At 44.0% G+C, this 13,551-nt stretch overlaps 1 protein-coding gene across 1 annotated transcript in view; it reads left to right on the plus strand.

Moving 5' to 3' along the window:
- Positions 1 to 13,551, plus strand: part of LOC115464765 (myosin-9-like) — a 49,597-nt gene that overhangs the window by 22,786 nt on the left and 13,260 nt on the right. The window contains exons 5-6 of the mRNA XM_030195118.1: positions 4,346 to 4,508; positions 11,737 to 11,895. Coding sequence (XP_030050978.1) covers positions 4,346 to 4,508; positions 11,737 to 11,895 — 322 coding nt within the window. The remainder of the gene's footprint in view (positions 1 to 4,345; positions 4,509 to 11,736; positions 11,896 to 13,551) is intronic.

A 13,551-nucleotide genomic window follows, 5' to 3' on the forward strand; every position in this document is an offset into this window, starting at 1 on the left:
AAAATATTTCAATTAATAAATTCAAATTAATGCCATTTCTACGTTTGTTGGCTGGACATTTTTATTTTTCCATCATGTTGGTTCCAATTTCTCTTTTCAACTTTCCTGGCTGTCTTCTGCTAATTCTCCTTCATGTGTGGCTGCTGTCCACTTGTCTTTTCTTGTCTCTTGTTCCATTCCCTCATTATACGTGCCTCTGACATATTGATCTTTCCATTTTAGCTTTTTCCCCATTGAGGTGGCGATAAGGGCTCCTGTGCTAACCCGGTGGTAACCGCCGGGTGCACTCCGGCGCTACAAAGATAAATATATTTTTGTCGTGCCGAATATGACGGTGTGCTAGGGGTGGGAAGTACCACCAGGCTGCTGTGGTAGCCCGGTGGTACTTCCTGTTTAGCGAGTAGTAAGCCTGCATTGGACTTACCACTGCTTAGTAAAAGGGGCCCTAAATCTGTACTTAAAATTTTACCAAATTCCTAAATTTATGAGCATAAAAAATGGATGGCAGCAGGGGGTGGATTTAAGGTGGGGGGAAAAGGTTAGCACTGATTTTCAGCACTAGGCTCATAAATCTAGGCAAATGAATGGTAGGCCTCAATTTATAAGTGTAACTTTTAAGATCCTAAATTAAAATGGATGTTCATTTGAAAACTTAGGTACCCAAGGGGTCCTTTTACTAAGCAGCTGTCACACCAATCTGGAGCTACCGCCGGCCCAATACGGACACCGGCAGTACTTCTACCCCCATCATGCGGCATATCCGGCGCTAGAGGAAATATTTGAAAAAATATTTCCGCAGGCGGTAATCAGGCAGTGATGCGTCTTACCCGGTTAGCACCGAGTTAGCACAGGAGCCCTTACCGCCGCCTCAGTGGGTGGCGGTAAGTGATTCCTTCCGCATGGCCACATAGTAAGTAAAATCTTACTGCATAGCAATTTTTTTTCTTGGCCTTTTAACCTCTGCGGTAAAAAGGGCTTCAGCGTGCCACGAAAACAGCCCCTGGCACTAGCTCAGGACCCTTTTTACCGCAGCTTAGTAAAAGGACCCCTAAGTTAGGATAAAAATAGGGCACAAATATAGGAGCCTAATTTAGGAGCTCTTTTTTTTTTAATTTTAAATGTCAGGCCCATAGTCTTTTTCCTCCTGAAATTTAAAATTTTGAAATTCATAGGGGTCATTGTGTTTCCACTACATTCTTTAGCAGGATGAAGTAAGCATTGATGTGTAATTGTAGCACAAAATTTTAGGAATGTATTTGTAATAGGAATATGCATTAGTCAGCACGCATTCAGTTCATTAGCTCACCTTAAGAATTTATCACATGACAAATTGATTTTTTTTTTTTATGTTTCAACGGTTTTTATTGATGATAAACATTGTAAACATAAGCGATAAAGTCAAACACTTTGTGAGCATAATAACATGTCACGGTTGTATACATACATCTTAACTGCATCATCAATATTTTGGGTTTCAACATTGTTTGTTAATGACACATATTATCATTATCATCGTAACCAAGGCCATTCTCCATAATGTCCCAAACAAGAAATTATTTCCATTATACACAGCAACCATAACATCTATCATCAAATTTTTTAACTTTTCTCCCCCCCCCCCCCCCCCTCCCTCCCGTCCCCTGTGTCTCTCCCACCGAGCCTTTTACTCTTATAGACTCGATGGCGTCTTCTCTTCTTTTCCATTCCAGGATTACCTCTAGTAATTCAGCCCTTCCCATGGACATTACAAAATGATTGTCACATTCCAATTAGGAAAGTATCTTAACTAATCCATGGTTAAGCAAACATCTATTACATGTGGGCATCCTCTGTCAACCAATTTGTGTCACTTCCCTTCTCCCCTCCCTCTTATCCCCGTCCCCCTTTATAATTGTGCCTCATGTTTCTGATTATGCTCTTGTCATGAATATAGACTAACCCAAAGTGTTCAAAACATGGCTACGTGCTCGTGGTGATATCTTGTGTAGGTATGCCCCCCAAATCTTCATGAATCGTTGGCGCCTCTTGGGAGTATTACGGGCGTCTTGCATTTCCCATAGCATGAGCTCATGTACCCTATTCCTCCAATACCAATATGAAGGACCTTTGTCCATTGTCCAACAATTTAAAATACATTTTTCCCCCAAAATACAAAGTTTACTGAGGAACATCTTTTCTTCCAACGTTCCTTTGTGCCATGTCGCCATGGAGCTCAGTATCACTTTTTCAAAAGATAGGTCCACCCGATACCCCATAAGCCAGCCCATAAACTTAGAGAGAGCTGTCCAAAACCTCCGTATCTCTCTACACTGCCACAAACCGTGGCTAAGTGATGCATTTACTTCTGCACATTTGGGGCACTTATGTGTTTCCACCACTCCCGCATACCATGCCTGTTTTACTGAAAAATATGCCCTATGTATGATGCGGAAGTGGCATTCCTGTAACTCGGCGCTATGTACCACCCTTATCCCGCCTTGAAGTGCCGCTAATATCTTCCCCTCTGTTATTTGGTCTTTCACCTCCCGGCTCCATCTTTCCACAACCATCTTAACATCTCTTTGTGGTTGTTTCCCCTCCAGCACCTTGTGAAATCTAGACACTGAGATCTGTCCCATTGCGTCCCCGGCCAGAAACTCCCTAATTTCCCTCTCAAAGCCTGGTAGGAGGCTTGCGGTGGGAAGCTCATGTATGTAGTGTGAGAGTTGAAAGTAGGCTAATTTCGCCAACATCCCCCCTCCATATTGTCTCTCAAACTCTTGGTAAACCATAACGGTCCCATCCGCTTGCAAAAAATTTTCCAATAGTATAACCCCCTGCTTTCCCAGATCTCGAAAGAATTTACTTTCTCTCCCAGGTGCAAACTCTGACAAATTGATTTAATGCACTTTAACCTGTGAAAAGAACTGAAGAAATACCCAAACATTGGGGAAAAAGGCCAAGGGGTCCTTTTACTAATCCACATTAAAAAGTGGCCTGCGGTAATATGGGTGCGTATTTTTGGTGTGCGCCAGGCCATTTTTTTTACTGCACCTGTGGAAAAAGGGCATTTTTTAATGGGCTGGTAAATGGGCATGCGCTAAAATTAAAATTAACGTGCCTATTTACGGCCTGAAAACTTACTGCCGCCCATTGATCTAGCTGTAAGGGCTCACACACTACATACACAGTAACTATTCAGCGCGCGCCAACTACCAATTACCACCAGAAACACCGCGCCAGGGGGTGCACTAGTCTGGCGGTAGTCCCATTTTGGAGTACACTTCATGCACATAGGCCCTCCAGTGACTTAGTAAAAGGGCTCCAAATTAACTAAACAATTTTCCCCTATGCACTTCCCTAATTTTTAAGGAAATACAATTCATGTTAGCAAAATATATCAAATCTGCATAAAACTGATTGGCACAGGATGATGTTAATCAGGTAAGTGCAGGCCAGAACAGCATTTTGAAGTTTTAGGATATATAAGCACTCTTATCTTTCTCGCTTTCTTATTCCTTACTCCCCATCTAGAATGCTTCGCTCATCCCAGAGCAACTATGATCCCATCATTCCACACCATTTGCTACAACTTTTTTCATACTAGAATACTCTTCCTGCCATGTTACGCTTAGAAGAATCCTTTGTCAAGTTTAAATCTGGTTTAAAAACCTTTTTATTTAATGATGCCTATAGCCCCCGACCCTACTGTCTTCATGCCCACCAAATGGCCAATGCTATTCTGGACTTACTTCTCTATCTCTCTTTTCTATGATTTGATGTATTTCCCTCCATACTATATTACAGGGCCACAGAGAGGGGAGGCGGGGGGGGGGGGGGGGGACAAGATTCCCTGGGCCTAGTCTCCAAGGGGGGCCCGCAAGGCTTCCAGAGGCAGGCAGAAGGTTCTGCTCCCTCGATCTGTCTCTCTCCTGCTCCTGTGTGTTGCGAACCAAGTGATTGCGTTAATGCACAGGAACAGGAGAGTGACAGACTGAGAGAGGAGCAAACGCAGGAAGGTAAGAGGATGGGGGCGGTGGTGGCCCGGGCCCAGCTCTGTCTCTCAGCGGCCCTGCTATATTATCTATATTGTGTAAACCGCTCTGAGGAGTAATCTATGGGTGGTATATCAAATACCATTAAACTTGAAACATGAGAGTACATAAAATCCTTTTGAGAGCTGCATTCCATGTATATTATTCCAGTAATAGACTCCGGTGTTCCATCTGCAACATTCTGTAGCCTTGTCGCTCTCTCTCTTTGTCGTTTGGTGGTGGTTAAATTTAAATTTCTAATAGTTATTAGTCATAGAGTGGATGGCAGTCCTGCTCAAACACAGTAACTCTGCACATGGGTTTCTCTTCAGGAATGAGATAACACTTCTTCATCAGCAACTGCGAGAGAGAACGCTGCGGGCAGAGCATGACCGTCTCCTGAGGAGTAAAATGATGGATGACTGTACAGCAATGTCAAAGGAGAATGCTGCACTAGAATCCCAGCTCCTTGAGATCAACAAGCAACTAAATATAGTAAGAGCGAAGAGTAGGTTGACACCTTGCTGCCTTAGGGCTCCTTTTACAAAGAGGGGCATTTTCGATAGAACGTCTAAATCAGAATTCGGATGTTTTACACAAAACGTCCAAATTCTGAACAGGAAAGAAGGTAATTTTCGAAAAAGATAAACGTCTATCTTTTGTTTTCGAAAATACTATGGATGTTTTGTTTTTTTGGACGTTTGGTGATTTGGACATTTTTTGGGAGGGGGCCATTTAAAAAAAAAAAAACCCAAAACGTCCAAGTGCAAAACGTCCAAAATCAAGCCATTGGGACATAGGAGGAGCCAGCATTTTTAGTAGATGGTCCCCCTGACATCCCAGGACAGCAGTAGGGCACCCTAGGGGGCACTGCAGTGAACTTCATAAATTGCTCCCAGGTGCACATCTGACCATTGCTCCTTTACCTTGTGTGCTGAGCCCCCCAAACCCACCCATCCTTAGATTTAAGGATTTATGTATTTTAGGAGGTGGGGGGGGGGGGGTGAGTTGATGATTAATATAAAAACACGAGCATGCGATTCACCTTAGAGTGAAATGAAAATAGCAGTGTTAGTTATATGAGACTCTACTTCACTCAGAACTATATAGCCAACTCGTTAAACACACTCTGTTAGTAGTCTTGTGATATTATTTGAATACTGAGTGAGGCCGTGACAGTTGGACAGTATTTCTAGGATAAGCAGCATAAAATGTATTGTACTGTTTTGGGATCTTGTCAGGTACTTGTGACCTGGATTGTCCACTGATGGAAACAGGATGTTGGGCTTGATGGACCTTTGGTCTGTCCCAGTATGGCAATATTTATGCACTTATTTTTACCCCTGCCTGCATTTTGTGATTTAAAAAAGAAAAGTTCATTAGAACTTTTTAACTTGTGCAAATTGATTGTGCGTTAATTTGTAGTTTAATATGTGCTAAATATACTTTGTGCGTATTAAAATTATAAGGGTATATTAATGAACTGACTATGCTCTAACAAATGCACATCCTTGGTCTTTACTTGACCAAAAAGCCACTCAAAAATGTGTTGCCCCAACCATGTGCCTATTTTGCTGGTGCCTAAAGCTGGCCCTGGTTCCACAAGCCCTTGAAAATGAAACTCTTTCTGCCTTGGATGAAACGATGTCATAAATACATCAGTAATGGCCTGTGGTTACATCTTGCCCAGCTTTTTAAAGTGAGGATCAGCAGATAAATAAAATGTCACAAATTAAAAAGAGTCATGCTTTTCAGTATTCAAATTGAACTGAGTTCGATTCCCACTTCAGGCACAGGCAGCTCCTTGTGACTCTGGGCAAGTCACTTAACCCTCCATTGCCCCAGGTACAAATAAGTACCTGTATATAATATGTAAGCCGCATTGAGCCTGCCATGAGTGGGAAAGCGCGGGGTACAAATGTAACAAACAAAACAACAAATTCAGACCAGAGGTGATCTAACTGAGGCAATACAAACTTCTTACTGCTGTTGCTTCTGACATCCCTAGTGATGTTTTATTTATTTTTTTAATTTTATCTTTATTAATAAAGAATAAGAAATCTACTCAAAACTAAACATCAATACTTAATTTACTTTACTTTATTCCTTATGAATCGCAACACGCTAAAACAGTTCAATGCAACTTACATAATAGGAAAACTGGACAAACTAGGAATTACGATAAAAATAAGGCTTAAAATAAAAACAAGTAAAATTATAACCTTCCTTCAGATTTTACCCAACACATATCTTTCAAACAAATACATTTTTAAAGCATTACAAAACATCTTATAACAAGGGATAGTCTGCATTTGAAGTGGTATAGCATTCTAGCATTCTACCATTTCACTGTTAGGTAGGGCAGGGTAGATGCGTGCACCAATTTATATCCAACCCCCTTAGAAATGAAAGTAAATTGTAGTCCACACATGGTGATGTTTTATGACATTTTGTTGTTTTATTACCTTGTATTATAGTACTTTAAAACAAATTTTTAGATGGTTTATGTATGTGAAGAAATCCACATGAAAGTGTAAACGTGGATGTAGGTGGCATTATGTTAGAAGAGCAGTTCAATATGTGTAAATTCGATATAAAATTGATGTATCTTCAGGAACAGGCAAGTGTAAAAAATGGTGTGTGGAAGAAACACATGTGGAAGTGGCACAAAATAGGCTGACTTCCCTCTGCAGCCATTTTAAAGGAATAGTGGCAGCGAGAGGATCAGTGGCAGTGGGTAGGAAAGAGTGGGGATCTTTCCTGCCACAAAGAGGCCACTGGACTACCAGGGTACATTGAGGTGCATTCGGGGAGGGCACCCCTGAGGGCGGAGAGTGGGCGTGTTCTAGTCTAATTGGTTAGAACAGTTATATTAAGTTATGGTGTGATACTAGATACAGTGGTGGAAATAAGTATTTGATCCCTTGCTGATTTTGTAAGTTTGCCCACTGACAAAGACATGAGCAGCCCATAATTGAAGGGTAGGTTATTGGTAACAGTGAGAGATAGCACATCACAAATTAAATCCGGAAAATCACATTGTGGAAAGTATATGAATTTATTTGCATTCTGCAGAGGGAAATAAGTATTTAATCCCTCTGGCAAACAAGACCTAATACTTGGTGGCAAAACCCTTGTTGGCAAGCACAGCGGTCAGACGTCTTCTGTAGTTGATGATGAGGTTTGCACACATGTCAGGAGGAATTTTGGTCCACTCCTCTTTGCAGATCATCTCTAAATCATTAAGAGTTCTGGGCTGTCGCTTGGCAACTCGCAGCTTCAGCTCCCTCCATAAGTTTTCAATGGGATTAAGGTCTGGTGACTGGCTAGGCCACTCCATGACCCTAATGTGCTTCTTCCTGAGCCACTCCTTTGTTGCCTTGGCTGTATGTTTTGGGTCATTGTCGTGCTGGAAGACCCAGCCACGACCCATTTTTAAGGCCCTGGCGGAGGGAAGGAGGTTGTCACTCAGAATTGTACGGTACATGGCCCCATCCATTCTCCCATTGATGCGGTGAAGTAGTCCTGTGCCCTTAGCAGAGAAACACCCCCAAAACATAACATTTCCACCTCCATGCTTGACAGTGGGGACGGTGTTCTTTGGGTCATAGGCAGCATTTCTCTTCCTCCAAACACGGCGAGTTGAGTTCATGCCAAAGAGCTCAATTTTTGTCTCATCTGACCACAGCACCTTCTCCCAATCACTCTCGGCATCATCCAGGTGTTCACTGGCAAACTTCAGACGGGCCGTCACATGTGCCTTCCGGAGCAGGGGGACCTTGCGGGCACTGCAGGATTGCAATCCGTTATGTCGTAATGTGTTACCAATGGTTTTCGTGGTGACAGTGGTCCCAGCTGCCTTGAGATCATTGACAAGTTCCCCCCTTGTAGTTGTAGGCTGATTTCTAACCTTCCTCATGATCAAGGATACCCCACGAGGTGAGATTTTGCGTGGAGCCCCAGATCTTTGTCGATTGACAGTCATTTTGTACTTCTTCCATTTTCTTACTATGGCACCAACAGTTGTCTCCTTCTCGCCCAGCGTCTTACTGATGGTTTTGTAGCCCATTCCAGCCTTGTGCAGGTGTATGATCTTGTCCCTGACATCCTTAGACAGCTCCTTGCTCTTGGCCATTTTGTAGAGGTTAGAGTCTGACTGATTCACTGAGTCTGTGGACAGGTGTCTTTCATACAGGTGACCATTGCCGACAGCTGTCTGTCATGCAGGTAACGAGTTGATTTGGAGCATCTACCTGGTCTGTAGGTGCCAGATCTCTTACTGGTTGGTGGGGGATCAAATACTTATTTCCCTCTGCAGAATGCAAATAAATTCATATACTTTCCACAATGTGATTTTCCGGATTTAATTTGTGATGTGCTATCTCTCACTGTTACCAATAACCTACCCTTCAATTATGGGCTGCTCATGTCTTTGTCAGTGGGCAAACTTACAAAATCAGCAAGGGATCAAATACTTATTTCCACCACTGTATGTATACTTGATCTTCATTTTTCCTTGTCATTTTCAGGGCACAGGCCATAGAAGTCTGTCCAGCACTGGCCTCCAGTTACTGAAGTTGAATCTGTCCAGCCACAATCAGGGCAAAGGCCTTAGACGTCTGCCTAGCACTGGCTTCTTTGCTTCCCAATTACTGGTTTTGTCATCTAATAAGGCTAAGCTTGTTTGGTTCCATGCCTTCTATACAGGAATTCTTTGTGTTTATCCCACACATTTTTGAATTCCGTTACTGTTTTCATCTCTACCACCTCTTGTGGGAAGGCATTCCAGGTATCCACCCTCTCCGTAAAAAAATACTTCCTGATATTATTCCTGAGTCCCCCCCCCCCCCCCCCATTTCTCCTTTTCTCCAGGGTATACATATTCAGGTCCTGCAAAACATCTCCCATCTCTAAAGACCTATTAAATAAATCCTTAAGAAGTCCCGCCAGGATTTCTCTGAGCTCCCTCAATATCCTGGGATGTATCCCATCCAGCCCCATAGCTTTGTCCAGATTCAGATTTTCAAGCTGTTTATAAATGTTTTATTCCATCAACGGTGCAGTATCCACTCTACTCCCAAATATACCCTCAGCAGCCAACCGTGGTCCTTCTCCAGGATTTTCTTCTGTGAACACCGAAGAGAAGTATTTGTATAGCATGTTTGTGTTATTCTCGGTGGTTGGGAGGCGGGGATACTGCTGGGCAGACTTACATGGTCTGTGCCCTGAAAAGGACAGGTACAAATCAAGGTAAGGTATACACAAAAAGTAGCACATATGAGTTTATCTTGTTGGGCAGACTGGATGGACCATGCAGGTCTTTTTCTGCTGTCATCTACTATGTTACTATGTTCTCATCACTCTCCTCCACATAGCTGTTCTCAACATCTTTAAGTCTTCCAAATCAGTTCCTAGCTTTTCTCCTTTCTCCAATGTATCTTTTTACATCTTTAGCCATTTTTCTTCTATCTGCACTTTCGCTAGCCATATTTCCCTTTTCACTTCTTTGAGTTTATTCTGATAATCTTTTCCTATATCCTCTTGTTGCGTTCATCTGTATTTCTTGAATGCAGCCTCTTTTGCCCTTATTTTTTTTCAGTCACTTACAGTGGCATTCCGTGGTTGGCTGACACCCGGGGCGGATCGCCGCTGCGCGCACCCCTCCCCCCGGGTGCAGTGCAACAAGGCGCCCCCCCCCCCCCGGCGTGACATGGCACCCCCCCTGGCGTGGACCCCCTGGCGCAGCGCCTCATACTCCCCCCCCTCGACAGTCCCCACCTGCCTACCAGCTGAGCTCCGTGCACCCGACACCTCGAATCTGCAGCGCTGCTGACTGTAAAAGAAGAAAATTGTCTGGTCGTTGGCCCTTCCCTCACACTGTGTCCCGCCCTCTGATGTAACTTCCTATTTCCTCGAGGGTGGGACACAGTGAGGGAAGGGCCAACGATGAGACAATTTTTTTCTTTTACAGTCAGCAGCGCTGCAGATTCGAGGTGCCGGGTGCACGGAGCTCATTGATAGGCAGGTGGGGACTGTCAGATGGGGGGGGGAGTGAGAGGCGCTGCGCTGGGGGGGGGTCCACGCCAGGGGGGGTGCCGTGCCATGAGGGGAGGATGGACGGAGCACCCCCCCCCACCCATTGACACCCGGGGCGGACCGCCCCCACTGCCCCGCCCTTGCTACGCCACTGGTCACTTGTTTAGAGAACCACATAGACTTCCTCTTTCCCTTGTTTTTGTTTACTTTCCTTGTATAAAGACCTATTGCCATAGTTATAGCAGCTTTCAGCTTGGACTACTGCGCTTCCACTTCTCCATTTCCTAGCCCTGCCATCAGGTCCTTCTTCAAGTATTCCCCCATTCTGCCAAAATCAGCCAGTCTGAAATTCAGTAGTTTAAGTTTTGTGCATCTGCACTCGGCTTTTGCTCTTACATCAAACCATATTGTGAGATGATCATTATTGCCTAGGTGGGCACCCACCCGGACATTGGAAACACTTCCTCCATTTGTAAGCACTAGATCCAGCATCGACTCTTCCCTCGTGGGTTTGGTCACCATTTGTCTGAGCAAAGCACTTTGACAGGCATCCATGATCTCTCTGTTTCTTTCCGATTCTGCCCACGGGACATTCCAATCCACATCAGGCAAGTTGAAATCTCCCAGCAACAGCGCTCCCCTTTCATTCCAAGCTTATGGATATCTTAGATCAGATCCTTGTCCAAGCTCTCCATTTGTGCTAGAGATCTGTAGATAACACCTCTGTGGATATAGGTTCCATCTTCTCTTTCCAGATGAATCCATATAACCTCTTCCTTTCCCTAGGTTCCCTACATTTCAGCCACTTTGATATTAGGATGTGCTTAGCTTGGGAAAATTAGTGTGTGGCATTAATAGGGAAAATAGAAAAATCTGCCATTTTACCCCGTGATAAAAATGGCCTTAGCACATGGGAATGACCCGTGTAAGGATGCGCTAAGGCCATTTTTTATCACAGTTTGGTAAAAGGGCCCTTTCTTCTTTTATTGTGATACTGCTTAAAAATTGTTAGTGGTTGGCAAAATACTGTCCATCCAATTTTAGAACCATTTAACCGGCCAGGAACGGCTCCTGGCCGGTTAAATGGCACTTTGTCAGCTATCTGCCAATTTTCAGTGGGGGATAGCTGGCTATCTTCTGCTGAATATTGCTGGTTATATCGCGCATTATAACTGGCTGTCAATATTCAGCAAATCACCAGCTAAGTTTGTTGGCCAAATTAGGCCGCCAAAATAGCTAGAATATCTTTGACCGGTTCAAACTTAACTGGCCAGCACTGAATATCGAATTGGGTAGTTAGATTTAAACCGGCCAAAAAACACCTGGATATTCAATGCCCAGCTATCTCCTGCGGTCTAAATACCGGCCCCTATGTTATTAAACAAATATATAAGTTTACTAGCATAGCAGGTAAATGGTCATTTCTGCGGCTAAAGCATTGTTTTATCCATAGAAATAGTTTTGAAAATGACTATCTTTTTGTATTTATCTCTCCGTTTTTGAATGGGAACATGTATAATGCTACTCAGGGCTGTGCATACTATGTAGCATTATACATGAAGCACTGAGTTTATTTGGAAGTTAGTATTTTCCATTGATTATAGGCGTGGAGTGGAGTGAGGTTGCAAATAGTTTCCAATAATGTTTTTGTGTTAACTCTGCTGTGATGATTTACTTGGCATTTTAGGAGCAAAATCTTAAAGAAGAGAATCTTACATCTCATTCTTCAAGCATCGCACGGCTTCTGACTGTGAAAGACCATAGGGAGCAATTGCAGAGTGAATTCACAAGGCAACAAGCACTCCTGGAAGAGGAAAAAAGTAATTTTAAGGATTGTATGGAAAAGGTAATCCCTGCCTACAGTGATTTTCTTTACTCCTTTTTCTCATTCATTGCCATATATCATTCTCTGCGGATAAGCAGGCCAGCTAACTTTCACATGAGGGTGACATCATCCACAGAGCCTGGTGCAGAAATTCTGCCCAGCAAATTGTTTCTTTAAAAGCTTGAGGCAGCCCTTCCACCACGCATGCTCGAGTGCCTTCCTGCCTGACTCACCAGCAAGGGGACCAGCTAGTCTTTTTTTCAGACCAACTAGTCTGTTTTTCATCCGTGGTGAGGGGAAGACTCGTCTTTCATGGCTCCTCTCAGTGTCATTTTTCTATGAGTGTGTCTGGTGCCTTCCCTCGCAGGGTATAGAGAGTATAATTCTTTCTTCTTTGGGATTTGTTTATCTTTTATCTCCTTATTCTCTTTGTTATTTTTGCCATGTTTTAAGTTTTTTTCATTTTTATTTATGGGCTCACAAAGCCCTGATAGGTTTGAGCATCAGCCAGGTATTATCCCTTGCTTTTTTAGTGATTCTCCCCCTTTTTCCATCACTATAGAATCATTTGATTTAGCCATGGCTGTTTTCCCTTCCATGTCATCGAAGGTTCCCAGTGGCTTTAAGCACTGTGCTTGGCGCAACCAGACCATCTCTGGGCTGATACCTATTCCTGGTGCATCCAGTGTTTGGGCCAGACCATAATTCTAACTGTATTCTTTTTTTGCATAAGCAAAAAAGAACACAGAGATCCAGAGAGACTCAGAAAGAACAGATTTTTGGAGCCAGGTCCGAATTCTTGATGTCGGCATCAGTATCCACATCGGCACTTGCACCAGCATCGGGAATATTGGTCCTTATAGCTACTAGACCTCTATCAGACACTAGGAGTGGATGTGCATTGAGTAGATCTCTATCTGCCTCGATGCCAGTCTCTATGCAGGGCCACCAGGACCAGTCAGAATCAGATACAACACCAAGGAGAGGGAAGGATTCAGAATCATCCTCGTTAGCACCAAGGGGTGTCGATGCTCAGCATTGGGTGAAGGCCAAGATACACAAGCACCGATCCCCCTCAACGCATGGTGCCGTGAGCACATGGGCACTGAGAGAATCTGTACCTGAGAGGCGTTGGTGCCAGGAGAAGTGCTCCCCCTCTATTGAAGAAGTGCCTTCGTGCAGGCATCTGAGTAGCCAGGACCAACAATTCAGCAGGCTGTCTCCATATAGATGCCCCAGCTTTTACTGATGTCGACCACCGATGAGTGGATCTGGGCCATGCTCCAAGAGCACTTGGCGAGGCTTTTGCACATGCATAGTTCATTGGCATCAGGGGTGCTTGTGCCTGCCATGACTCTACCACCTGCCTCACAGGGCTTTCAGCCTACAGTGAGGTCACTGACACCGGTGCCACTTGAGGTATCGGCGTCGACAGCTGCCCATGTGAGTAATCCCTCGATGGTGGAGGAAGCTTCACAGGAGTCAAGAGTAGAGTGCATCTTGGCACCATTCCAGACAGGGACATAATTCCTTGTATCTGATAGACACAGTCTTAGCCCTCCTTTGAGGAGATTTTTGCTGATTCTGATACGGACTGCTCATAGGGGTCTGGTGATGATCCACAGTAGTTCTCGGAGGAGGAGTCCTATGGAATTCCATCAGACCCCTCTGCACCAG

This window comes from Microcaecilia unicolor, chromosome 3 (genome assembly GCF_901765095.1).
Source record: "Microcaecilia unicolor chromosome 3, aMicUni1.1, whole genome shotgun sequence".
Classification (NCBI taxonomy): Eukaryota; Metazoa; Chordata; class Amphibia; order Gymnophiona; family Siphonopidae; genus Microcaecilia; species Microcaecilia unicolor.